The sequence below is a fragment of the Prionailurus bengalensis genome, chromosome X (assembly GCF_016509475.1).
Source record: "Prionailurus bengalensis isolate Pbe53 chromosome X, Fcat_Pben_1.1_paternal_pri, whole genome shotgun sequence".
NCBI classification, from domain to species: Eukaryota; Metazoa; Chordata; class Mammalia; order Carnivora; family Felidae; genus Prionailurus; species Prionailurus bengalensis.
In genome coordinates this window covers 60,373,641-60,387,326 of record NC_057361.1, presented here as the reverse complement: position 1 = coordinate 60,387,326, position 13,686 = coordinate 60,373,641, and the positions used below count along the sequence as shown (strand labels likewise).

The 13,686-nt window shown below is 38.7% G+C and overlaps 1 protein-coding gene across 1 annotated transcript; it reads right to left on the bottom strand.

The window, feature by feature from the left end:
- Positions 1 to 5,916: 5,916 nt before the first annotated feature.
- On the bottom strand, positions 5,917 to 13,619 carry CDX4 (caudal type homeobox 4). Its single transcript, XM_043569986.1, has 4 exons — positions 13,539 to 13,619; positions 12,777 to 13,326; positions 7,290 to 7,435; positions 5,917 to 6,123 (listed from the first exon to the last, which is right to left on the bottom strand). Exons 1-4 carry the CDS (start codon positions 13,617 to 13,619, stop codon positions 5,917 to 5,919), a joined length of 984 nt encoding a protein of 327 aa, XP_043425921.1.
- Positions 13,620 to 13,686: the final 67 nt, after the last annotated feature.

Genomic DNA, 13,686 nt, shown 5'->3' with positions numbered 1-13,686 from the left:
TTCTATATGCCAATAATGAAACAGCAGAAAGAGAAATAAAGGAATCAATTTCATTTACAACAGCACCAAAAACCATGAGATACCTAGGAATAAGCTTAATCAAAGAGGTAAAATATCTGTACTCTGAAAACTAAAGAACACTTATGAAAGAAATTGAAGAAGACACAAAGAAATGGAAAAACATTCCATGGTCATGGATTAGAAGAACAAATATTGTTAAAATGTCTATACCACCCAAACCAGTCTACACAGTTAATGCAATCGCTATCAAAATCCCAGAAGCATTTTCCACAGAGCTAGAACAAATAATACTAAAATTTGTTTGGAACCAGAAAAGACCTTGAATAGGCAAATGATCATGAAGAAGAAAAACAAAGCTGGAGGCATCATAATTCCAGACTTCAAGTTATATTTTAAAGCTGTAGTCATGAAGACAGTATAGTAATGGCATAAAAACACACATAGATCAATGGAACAGAATAGAAAACCCAGAAGTGAACCCACAACTACATGGTCAACTAATCTTTGACAAAGCAGGTAAGATTGTCCAGTGGAAAAAAAGGCAGTCTCTTCAACAAATTGTGTTGGGAAAACTGCATAACTACATGCAGGAGAATGAAACTGGGCCACTTTCTTACATCGTACACAAAAATAAATTCAAAATTGATGGAAGACCTAAACATGAGACAGGAAACCATCAAAATCCTAGAGGACAACACAGGTAGCAACCTCTTTGACCTCAGCTGTAGCAACTTCTTACTAGACATATCTCTGGAGACAAGGGAAACAAAAACAAACATGAACTATGGGGACTTCAAAATAAACAGCTTCTGCACGGCAAAGGGAACAACACAACTAAAAGGCAACCTATGGAATAGGGGAATATATTTGCAAATGATATATCGAATAAAGGGTTAGTATCCAACATCTATAAAGAACTTATCAAACTCAACATCCAAAACACAAATAGTCCAGTGAAGAAATGGGCAGAAGACATGAACAGACATTTTTTCCAAAGAAGACCTACAGAAGATCAACAGAAACATGAAAAGATGTTCAACATGCCTCGTCATCAGGGAAATATAAATTAAAACTAGAATGAGATATCACCTCATATCTGTCAGAATGGCTAAAATTAACAACACAGGGAAACAATAGGTGTTGGATAGGATGTGGAGAAAGAGGAATCCTATTACACTGTTGGTAGGAATTCAAACTGGTGAAGCCATTGTGGGAAACAGTATGGAGGTTCCTCAAAAAGTTAAAAATAGAACTACCCTATGATCCACCAATTGCACTACTAGGTATTTACACAAAGGATACAAAAATGCTGGTTCAAAGGGACACATGCACCCCAGTGTTTATAGCAGCATTATCAACAATAGCCAAAAATCAGCCAAATTTTATATATATATACGTGTGTGCATATATGTATACATATATATGTATATATATGCACACACATATATGTATATATACACACACACATACATACACACATGATGGAATATTACTAGCCTTCAAAAAGAATGAAATCTTGCCATTTGCAGTGATGTGGATGGAGTTAGAGTTTATTATGCTAAGTGAAACAAGTCAGTCAGAGAAATACCAATACCATAGGATTATGTAGAATTTAAGAAACAAAACAGATGAGCATAAGGAATGGGGGTAAAAAAGAGAAAGAGGCAAACCATAAGAGACTCTTAACTATAGAGTACAAACTGAGGGTTGCTGGCGGGAGGTGGTCAGGGGATGGGCTTAATGGGTGGTGAGTATTAAGGAGGGCACTTGTGATGAGCACTGGGTGTTATATGTAAGTGATGAATTACTAAATTCTACTCCTGAAGCAAATATTACACTATATGTTAACTAACTAGAATTTAAATAAAAATTTGACACAAACAAAAAAAAACAAAGACTATATCCTCTAGTGAGTTCCTCTCTTCTGTATTGTTATTGCAGTTGCAACCACTCTAATGTATTTGTTTTCAGCTTTCTTAAGGAATAATTGATATACAGGAAACTGCATGCATTTAAAGTATGAAAGTTGATTTTGGACATGTGACACTCATGAAACCATCACCAGAAGTAACATAAGGAACATATCTAACACCCCCAAAATGTTCTTTTTATACCCTGGTTTATAGTTTGATATATATATCAAACAGTTTGATAGTATTAAAATGTTTCAACCCAGAAAAAAAGTTGGACTCTCTGGATCTGAGCTAAGAGTTGAAATCTTTCCTTGGGCATTGATTCTTTCCTCCTTTTTTTTTTTTTATTAAATTTTTTTTTCAACGTTTATTTATTTTTGGGACAGAGACAGAGCATGAACGGGGGAGGGGCAGAGAGAGAGGGAGACACAGAATCGGAAACAGGCTCCAGGCTCTGAGCCATCAGCCCAGAGCCTGACGCGGGGCTCGAACTCACGGACCGCGAGATCGTGACCTGGCTGAAGTCGGACGCTTAACCGACTGCGCCACCCAGGCGCCCCAGATTCTTTCCTCCTTGGAAGAGAAACCAGACCCTCCCAAAGATCTTTCTTTGCAGTTGTACACAAACAGCTCCCAGACTAGATCAAGGACTTTAAGAAAGGAACTGGGAGATTGGAACACTTTTATAGGTTGCGAGAAGAATTCTAAAATCTCAAATTACTTGAGGACAAACTAAATGTAGATTTGGTGTGAAAACATGTTTCTTAAGGAAACTTTTTTTTCTCTTATAAAATAACATGAATTTGAAATGTAATGAAAATATGAAAATATGCTTAATCCCACCATTGCAGCTGAACACTGTCAGTCATTTAGCATGTTTTTATTCCTAACCCTTCCTTTATCAGAAAATAATTTCTTTATTGAAAGAAATCTACTTTAAATGCAACTTTTGAATTTTGGTGTTTAACCTTTTTTTCTGTGCATACCTCCAAAGCACACACAACCACAATAGAGCCATAAAAGCATGGAATGTATATTTTTCTTGGGTCTCAGAGAAAGAATGAACATATTTTATTAGAGAAAGTGGCTGCAAAATGCTATTAAGAACACAAAGCTTTGTATTGTGGTTCTATTAGCAGGTTCTAGAGAATTAGTATTTATAAAAGTAGAGAAATGTTTCTTCTCTGTTGAACAAAAGTTTATAACAGTAACGAACAACCCGCTGAGAGATCCAACAGCTATAGCCAAAGGTATTCCTTTCTTTTGGTGAAGGAGTGTTAGGGATGAGGAAACTAAGTACCTATGTAAACTCAAAATTTAGCTTCCTTATCCTTAAAATCCCCACTTCTCTCCTCACTGGATTGGAAGGACTCATTTTAATGTTGATTTTCCATGTCCAGCACTCTAGATGGCCTACTGGCCAATTAGTATGCTATATATTTCACTCCATATTTATTGGAAGCAATGAGGTAGAACAGAATGTGTGCTGCCCTGGGAGTCAAGAAATCTTAGCACAGTGCCTGGTATGGAGTAGGTACTAAATAAATAATTCAATCTAGCAGGCCTGTGTTCTAATCCTAAATTTTGCCATTAACCCTATGAAAAGTTGGTAACTTTTTGAAGAGAAAGAAAGCTTCAATTGATCTCTCCTTATTATCTTCCCCCAATACATAGACCTGAGCTAAGAAAAATATTCGTTAACCAAAGATACTTAAACACCTCTAGTCTCTAGTTTCTTAACCTACAGAGTTGGAAGTAATAACTCTTGCCTATCTCATGAGAGTATTAGGCCAGATAATATACAAGTGTTAAAGTGCATTGAGAAATATAAAATATTACACACATGTAAAGCATTATTAAGATTATTGGTAGAAGCCCCAAATTCACTGATGGGGAGGGTAGGTGAGCTGAAAAACAAGGGTTAAGGGTCCATTTCTAGGTAGTAATTATCTGCTGGTGGGTACTTAGCTGGATGCAACTTCAGTGACATAATCTGATACCATTGGATAGGAAGGGGTGCTTTGAGTTTGAATCCATCACTAGAGACTGCAAAAGATTATTTTTATGTAACTCAGGTTCTCATCAACATCCATAATTGCCTTGCAGTGTGTTTGGAAAGTGAATGATTGCTTATGTCTCCATTTCCTTATCAGCAAAATGGGGCAATTGATACCTTCCTTATAAAAATTTTGTGAATATGCATGAAGAGAAGGCAGAATATAACTCCAAGGGCCTGGATCAAAGATAGAGGGTTTTTTTCTTAAATCTTTTCAAGACTAAATGATGTAACCTCAGGAGAAGCCATAGAAAAGAAGCCCTCTTTCTGAGATTTTTATAAGGAGAGGGAAAGATAAGTTTCTTATTCCTAACCTAAATACAGGTAGTATGCTCAAGAATCTAATTTCTTAAGAATTTCGAAAATGGGGGTGCCTCAGTGGCTCAGTTGGTTAAGTGTCCGACTCTTGATGTCAGCTCAGGTTGTGATCACTAGGTGCTGAGATCAAGCCCCAGCTCAGACTTCCTGCTGACAGCATGGAGCTTGCTTGGGATTCTTGCCCATTCTCTTTGCCCCTCCTCCACTCATACATGTGCTCCCTCTCTCATAAAATAAATAAATAAACATTGAAAAAAGAATCTTGAAAAGGAAAGTAAAGTTGTGCTTTGATTACTTTCCTACTTTAATAAAACTTTCTTTTATGGGGCACCTGGGTGGATCAGTCGGTTAAGGGTCCGACTTTGGTTCAAGTCATGATCTTGTGGTTGGTGAGTTCGAGCCCCACATCAGGCTCTGAACTGTAAGCACAGGCTCAGAGCCTGGAGCTTGCTTTGGATTCTGTGTCTCCATCTCTCTCTGCCCCTCCTTAACTTGTGCTCTGTTTCTCTCTCAAAAATAAACATTAACATTTTTAAAAAATTAAATTTAAAGCTTTCTTTTAAATTTTCTTAATTTAAAATGATTCAGAGTCCAGTCTTTGGCCACTTTGACATGCAAATAGTCTACTGGACCAACACCAAAAATTCCAGACAACTCTACTCACTGTAACCCAAATTGTGTGTTTGGAACCTGTAAACTGCATCTCTTTGGGCCATATTGCATGGAAATGACATAATGTAAATAAAATTGAACAGATTGATGGTGATGGCAAGGAGAGGCTATAGACCTACACACTGTCTTTGTGTTTATGTTAACTCTGACTGCCACTGAACTATAGCACTAAATAGAGTAAAAAGACAGAAAGGGGACTAGGGTTTATTCTGTGTGTTAGAGAGATGCCTTTTTAATGACTCAAGCTGGGCTGTATTTTCCTAATCCAATTTCATTGTTTTGGCAAGATCTGAAATTGATACTACAGGTTGGAAGTTCTGAGATGAGGTACAATCACCAGAAAATGATTGATCGATGAACAAAAATAGTCTTTCTAGTTGTTACTTTTATTAATCAGTGATAATGGAATCAGAATCATCTCCTGCTGACTTTTAAACATTTGTCTTGTTGTGAAAATGCTGTTAGCTTTTGAGTTAACCACTGCAAAGGTAGCTACAGGTGGATAAATTTCTGCTTACCTCCCCCACCCCACCAAGATAGCATAAAAGAACACACCCAGCATCAAATAACAAACACAAGTACACATACACAAGTGTGCCTCCTGGCTGGACTATTTTTTACAATTTGTTCACAAGCCAGTTTCTAAAATTGTGAATAGGGTTGCAAGGTCCTGTGATTGTTAGCTTTTAATTACATAGCTTTCCTCCTAGTTCCTAAGTGATGGCCATATAGCATAGCGCATAATAGGAGTTTTCTGGGGATAGTTTTTAACAGTAAGTGACCTCTCAATTGTCTTCAACCCACTGTGCATCCACTTGTTCTGAATACTGCTTTATGAGAAGTTACATCCTGTCCTAACTCCCCTGCTGATATCTTAAGAGACCAAGAGGACAATGCTAAAGGATAGGGGACTTTCTATTTCTCTTTGCCTTTCTTTCATTCAGAGACTATGACCTGCTGTATCTCAATAGGTTGAAATCTACGAACAGCAGATGGGGTGGTGAAAAAAGTGTTAGGGAGTTCCCCAGGGCTGATGGAACCAGAGTCACTTTGCACTGAGCCTCCACTGTTCTCAAACTGGGAGATTTTCTTTTTGATCATCTTTCTCTCCTTGGCTCTGCGATTCTGAAACCAGATTTTCACCTGAAACACAAAATGCTTTGGATTTAATGGGGCAACATACTGAATGCAGTTTTCATAGTTGTTGCTGATATCATACAGGGATTTTAGCATTTACAAAACCTTACTACATGTATCACTTCATTTGAGCCTCCCAATGACCTTGTAAAGTATAGCTATTTAACAGGTTAAAAAAAAACCTGAGATTGAGAGAAGGAAAGTATCTTGCATGAGATGAAACTGAGATCAAGTCCAGGGCTACTGATTCTAAATGCAGTGCTCTTTATATTATACCTCATCCACCACCTCTATTGCACAGACAGAAATAAATGATAGAATGGCAGATGCTGAGGTGTGGTGATAAAAAGGGAGGGATTTAAAATAACAAAGGTGATTATGATCTGTCATTAAAAGTAATTTCCTAATAATAAAGTTAGTGAAACATAGAACTGGGTGAACAAGAGTGATGAAATACTATATTTATTTCTGTGATACCAATGTGCCTTCACACATGGTTGAAACACAAGCTGCTTGGGATAGGGAATACACTAATGGACTTTAAAATTCTAGCATTCTATGATTCCAGAATTACTTCTAGACTTAAGTGAAAAACCATCAGGTAGTTGTGTAATGTCAAAGTTCAGGTAAATGGAAACCATTGATCCTTGTCATGCTTTAATCTTCATTGAGTGCCCACATATGCTAAATGTGAGGCAAGCATAATAGAATTACACAGACCATAGAAAATTAAATTTCATACCATGAATAATAGAAAAACTTGGTTCAGGTAGCAGCATTTGGTGTTCAGTTATTATCATAGTTTGATTGATATGAACCAGATAATTGCCATGATTGCCAATTCTCCACTTTATACATTGGTTGTGACTACTAGGGGGATCAATCAAGGTTTTGACTTGACTAATTCTATGGGAGTTTTAATCCTTCTCCCCCTCCTACATCCCAACCCTTTGCTTCCATATCTACATATTGTCCATCATATTTAAATATTAATAAACCCACTGATCGATGAGACTAAACAAGGAGGTCCAGTAAGATGAATGTGGGCTTTAGGAAAGCTTGGAAAATGTCTTGGTCTTCTATTTTGCTTCCACTCTTGCTTTTAGACTGCCTTAAAACCTCAGTCTATTGAAATGACCATATAAGACATGTTGGATATACTTCTGGTATACCTGTCTTTCAGAAAGGCCCAGGTTGACTGCTAGTTCTGATTTTCTCCGAATGGTGATGTATCTATTGCAGTGGAATTCCTTCTCTAGCTCCAATCTCTGATGATCTGTGTAAACCACACGATACTTTTCTTTTGTCCTGGTTTTCCCTGTTATGGGAGAAAGCAATATATTTAATCATATTTTACTTCTTAGGAGACTGTTTTGGTTGAAAGATTCATAACTACTGTTGCCATCCTTATCTATTACTCTCTAATATGAAACAAGTACATTTTTTGAACCAAATATGTCATATGTCCACTTCTCCATTAAACTCTTTGTCATCTGTGGCTATATATATATATATATATATATATAACACACTTATCATGCCACCATTGACTTCCTGCTACACCAAAGCATTTTATTTTTTTTTTAAAGCAAACACCTAACCCATGATCTTCATTCTCTTCCCGCTCACATATGGGAATAGCATTGGCAGTAGTAACAAAATATATCATATATACACTTTCTTTTATATTTTATGCAGGTCCTTCATACCATTTCCTATTGAACCTCTAACCTACACTTTTGAATTATGCAGAGTGTGTCTTATCCCAATTTTACCAATAAGAAACCTGAGGCTCAGTGTAGGTAAGTGGTTCTGTGCTAGTAAGTTGAAGTGTGGGGACCCAAACATATACCTCTGACTCCCAGTCCAGTATGCTAAATATTATTCCTAGTTTAAACATGCTTGGAAGCATAAGAATCTCCAAGTGTGGCAAATTATTCTGTGATCCTGACATTATTAGTTACATACATTCTAGTTATGTATACATTCTAGAGATAATTTTGTTTGGGTAGTAATTTAAAAAGAAAATATTTATTGTCTCTTAGATTCTGTGCTAGGATAGCCCTTATTACCTACCAGAAAAAAAATATTTTCTTTTGTGAAGTCTTAAATCAATTTTATTTCCAAGTGGCTAATGAATGGGGGAAGGAGGTGTTGACTTAAGCAGAATAAAATGAGTATTCTAGTATTCTTTGAAAGGATATACAAACATTTGCTTTGTGTTACAGCATTTAACTAATTTCTCATGCCCTTCGTCAAATAGAGTATTATTCCTGCTTTTATATTTTCCAAAGGTGATTAAGAAGCTTCTCTTTCTTTTCAGTTTTTCTAACTCCCTCCAGGATCTTCCTCCTTTTCTCTATGGCATTTGGCAAACTGCTTCTGATCTGCCCTGGTTGTTTTTGATGTGAGGTTTTGGGGAGCGATCTGTAGGACAAAGGTTTCTTTAAAGTGGTTCTCTAAACCTCATTGAGGTGTTAAGATGCAGCACAGGCCTAACAAAGGAGGCTACGTGGCATCAGATCCCATCCTGAACCCTCTGTGCATTCAGGAACACCAACCAGTTGGTTTGAAATTTACAAGCCCTAAACAAATGTCAGACACTCTTTCATCTCCAGGAAAGAAATAAAAACATGTGAATGTAGAAACAAATTCTAGATGAGAGATATGTTTTAGTATTAAACTTAATGGGCTGAATAACCCATGGACTAATGAACTAAACAAAACTTCTCCTCTTGAAAACTGGAAATGATGAGCCCTGGTCAATTAACCTACCTGAAAGGCCCAAACTTTGAGCTGGTTTTCTGAATCCAAACAGAAACCCAGGAAACCAGGGGTCTGGCATTTGGTTTGTTACAAAGGCAGATGTATATTTGAGATCACAGTGAATACTTTGAGATTTAATTTATTTCCAGAACCTCATATCTTAGGATCAAAAAATATTTTTTGAAGAGATGTTTCTTAAAAGCCATTCTAATCCCAAAGTAGCTGAGTATTTAAATTATAACTTGAGGCAGAAGTTAAAATTCAACTTGTGTATGTCTGTGTTTTCTGTTCTTTGATAATCAGTAAATATAACCAGACTTCAAGAACTCTGAAAGGTTGCAGTCCTTCCCTACCCCCATTGGCCATAAATTCCCCTCTTGCAGTTTCTTCTGAGGACAATAAAGTCAAGACCAGCCCTCTTTATTTGCCATGAAAATCCTCACCCTTTCCGGCAATATAACCCCTGAAGAAAGGAGGGATGAGGAAGATCCCAGCTGCATATCAAAGCCATGTGAAGTGTTAAAAAGAATCTGTTGTCTCCATCTGACAGATAAGACCTCAAACGTCAAGAAGATGTAGCCCAGGGGAAATATTGACTGCACATTTTGCAAAGAGAAATGAATTCTTCTCGTGTCCCTCCTCCTGAACTCTCTTCTTTTCTTCTGTTTCATTGCCTCTGCCCCTTAAATGATGAAATTGGGTTGAATGGGATTTGACCATCTTCTAGCAGATTCCATATTCCCATACCAAACCAAATCAAAGATGATGAAAACCAGTTTCCTTCTTTCAGGAGTACAGTGCAATTGACTTCATAATAATGACTTTCCATCTATGCTCCTTTTAGGTAAAAATTAAATCCAGATTCATGTGTAAAAATTGTCCAATGAAATGGTCAAAACAAAAGAACACAATGATAAGCTTCAAGAATTATTAAGCAACTTATTTTCTGAAGTGTCTTAATTGAGTAAAACCTTTTAAGTACAACTTCCTCAGTGTTTTGTCCAGTGGCTTAATCAGAATTATTCAAAGTCACTTCCTTCTCTCTATCTCACTCCTAACAAAAAAACCTTTCTCCAGTCCTGCTTAGGTTACTGCCTTGGCAAAACTCATCCAAGGCTATAACTGTGGGTAATAGAAAAAATGAAAAAAAGAATTCCTCGCTGTAATACACTGACAATGTTTAAAATATGAAAATACTTAACTTTTCACAGAACCTTTCTTTATTTCCATATAATCTTTAAAATGAGATGTGTATTGAAACAAACCACTTAGGGAACAAAACAGAAGTAAAAAATATCTTTCTTTTTAACCAAACCACCTAGGGGATAGTCATTTACTCTATATGTAAGTACCCTTTCTGTCCTTAGAAATTTAAAGCAATAATAGTCATTATGAAATGTTTTCTGATTGTTCCCTAAATTGTGTATTTTTCTTTCTTTAAGTTAAGGTTATTTAAAATAGTCCTCAGTAATGGAAAGAGCTTTTATTTGATTATCTTAATCAGACAGGGGTTACTTCCATTTTGTAGTTCATCTAATTGTCTTCTCAGCCATAAGCCAAATGTTGTCCCATAGTACTACAGAGTGAAGTAGAAAATTTAGGAGGATCTGACTCATTCATTCATTTAACAAATATTTGTTTAACACTATGTACTAAGCATACAAATGGGTACATTTTGGTTCAGAGTGGTCCAGTGAAGTGATCAGCTTAATTTTTTTGTGGAGTTCAAAACCTGAGACCCATAGAAGGGCTTCAGTGGAGCCATGGATCTCTCAAAATTATTCAAAAAATGACATGTGTGTGTATGTGTGTGCATGTGTGTGCAAGTATGCATGTACATTTTTCTGGGGAAAAGGTACATAGTTTTCATTATATTCTTAAATTGTAGCTAAATCTGCATCTTGGGCTACAAGCATACAGGAAAATGACAATTTTAATTTATAAGACATTAAAATGAAACAAAGGTTGAATACAATAAAGCTTCAACTACAAGATAACCTGCCAGGAGTCAAAGGGGTTCCAAAATAATTCAATTTTAAATTTCTTATAGAGTTTGGAGAGAAAATCTTGTGAAGGTGGCATTGTATAGCCAAGTTTGAAGGTTTGATGACATGACAAACTAAGGAGTCCGTTTCTAAACTTCTCCTGGCATCAGCATTACCCAATAGGGAGACCTGAGCTTATGAAAACAAATGTAAATGGAAGACTTTTAAGCACAGAAACCTGTCACATTTTCTCTCATAAACAAAAATTCAAGACTCAAGATAATTTCTTTTGTCCTTCTCCCTCCCACCAATTGTTCTCTCTTCCAAACATACTAAAGAGACTTTCCTTTTCTAAAGTACTTCAAAACATCATCTTGGACTGAGAGCAGCTACTTTTTGACTTTTGTATTTTTTGCTGATCTTAGGTCTTAGTAAATGTATGTTAATTACAACCCTAAGATTAGATGTAATAACAGCCCCAAGAATGTCCCACCCTAACCTCATTTTCTATTCTACTTAGCCAGCTGACTTGCCCATATTTTTAAAAATGCAGATTTACTTCCAAACACTTTAAAGCGAAGTGTTTAGCTCTACTCTTAGTTTGGGATTGCTACCCTAGTAATGTCCCAATCAACCAGAACTGCCTCTTCCTAACTAAGAGTCCTCCTAATGATAAAAGTTGATCCCTTCCCACTCTCGTTTTTGCTTTTTAAAGGGGAGAAAAAGTGCAGAACTTTGAACAAAAACATAATCATTATGGACAAATGCTACTAAAATTCATTTCCTCTCCAGAGGGATAAAAGTGATAGAGTAAAATTTTACCAATTTTCTCCAATGACAGGGAGCGACAGATTGGAATAATAAAAATATGGTAAAAGAACAACTACAGCTGAAAACAGACATCTCTCCACCTCCCCTCATCCAGGATTAAAGCAGAGTACCCATTTCCCCTGCCCTGGGCTCCCAGCAGCCCCCATTGGCTTGTTGGTAGGAGCATGAGTCAGCATTAGGCTGGGATCTCTGGGCCTTCCTGCACTCCATCACAGACCTGCATCCAGCCTCTGTGTCTCCAGAAGCCTTTCTGGACAGTTATGAAGTCTTTAACTTCCTATTAGTGCTGGGGCTGATAGTTGTGTGCCCATGCATGTTAGAGTTGAGTAGCTTATTATGTTCCAGCAGTGTGCTGTTGCCTTCTCACCTGACTCAACTCTTCTATTGGGAGAAAAGATGTTGGAAGAAAGTAATGGGTTTGAGTCCAGCTTGCCTCTGCCAAATTGGGTGAATGAAGCTGAAGTTTCCTTGAAAGCCAAGATGACAAGGCCACTTTGCAATGGGGGGCCTTCGTGGCTAAACTGGAAGGTCCATTGCCAACCAAGCACTGTGAAACCTAAGTTGAGCATGACCAGCTTTTGAGGGGAGTGGACCTGCCCAGATGGGGAAGGGTTTTCAATAGAAAGGGCAAGCAGCAGTGACAGCACTGGGATATCCTGGCTATCCCCTCCCTTCATTCACCCATTGTCCTTTCCCGTGTATCTCTCTTCCCATCTGGGCAACTACAAGATTGGATCCTGATCCTTGTGGCTCAACATGTCCATTGTCCACCCGTTTGCTTTCTTGACTCGTCAGGAAATGATGAAAAACAACAACAACAACAACAACAACAACAACAACAACAGATCCTAGGGTCGGTTTGGTTCCAAGCGCCGCACTCTGAGGACTCTGAGCAGAGGCACATGCAAGGGGAAGTCACTAATGTGGGAGGGGACCCTGGGCACTTAGCCAGGAAGTACTCCTCAGCTAAACTGTTCGTGGAGAGGCCTGAGAAGTAGGGTGCAGACAGGCCAAGAGAAGTAGAAGCTTCAAAGCGAAGAAAGGAAGAGTGTGAGGGCATTGGGATCGATTACTCGCCCGTAACCTGCACAGTCTTGCGCATCCACGCATAAGGGCTGTGAAGGCTTCTGTTAGAAGATCTGGCATCCGCGGCGTCGGTGTCTACGGGGAACAGTGACCCGCTGCCTCGGGCTGGCAGGCTGCCACTGCTGCTTCCTCCTCCCACAGGACCCAAGTTGTATTCTGGGGAGCCAAAAGCGGCAGGGCTCAAGGTCATGTCGTTCACGGGCACAGTGCCCATTGTACTGGACGACCCAGGGTAAGCATTCCAGTCTTCTCGAGGGGGACTATAGGGCGAACCCCAGCCCCCCAGCGACGACCCGTGAGAATCCATGCTGGGCATATGGGGATACCCCATGAAGTGCGCATAGGCAGGGACTGCTGTGAAGTTGGAGGCTGGCAGGAGACTCCCACCGCCCCCAGTGCCGCCAGTCCCGGCAGTGCCGCCTCCCGCGGGGTTCCTGAGAGTGCCCAGGTACATGCCTGCTTCTTTTTCCAAAAGGCAGCTTCTGGGTATGAGGAAGGAGCTCCCTAAGCCATTCTGAAGTTCTTGTAAGGCCCCAATCGACTTTGAGAAGCAGCAGGGAATCAATACGTTACTCGGTAGCTGTACTGCACGCTCTGCTGTGCCTCTCAGACTACTCCATCCCGCGTTTCCTACCCCGTCAGGTTTCCAGGTGACTGGTAGCCCGGTATAGATAGGCCACTAATAGCTAGGCTGACGTCAAGGGGCTTCGGACTTTTACATATCATTTGCATTTAAATGAAGGGCCATTTCACTTTCACAGGGACTTGTTCACTGTAGCTCCCTCTCCCAGAGCTCCCTGGCTTTTCGGTCTCATCTTTATCACTTTTGTCCATCTGGTCCCCATAGCAGTAGTTTGCGCTTTTGGACACAAGAGTTCCTCCAAGGGTTTCTGACCAGCTC

Coding starts and splice junctions, on each gene's coding strand:
- CDX4 (XM_043569986.1), bottom strand. CDS start 13,619: ATGGACAAAAGTGATAAAGATGAGACCGAAAAGCCAGGGAGCTCTGGG. Junction 13,327..13,538: donor GTGAACAAGTCCCTGTGAAA/GTGAAATGGCCC, acceptor TGCTTCTCAAAG/TCGATTGGGGCCTTACAAGA. Junction 7,436..12,776: donor CAAGACTGTGCAGGTTACGG/GCGAGTAATCGA, acceptor CTCCCATAACAG/GGAAAACCAGGACAAAAGAA.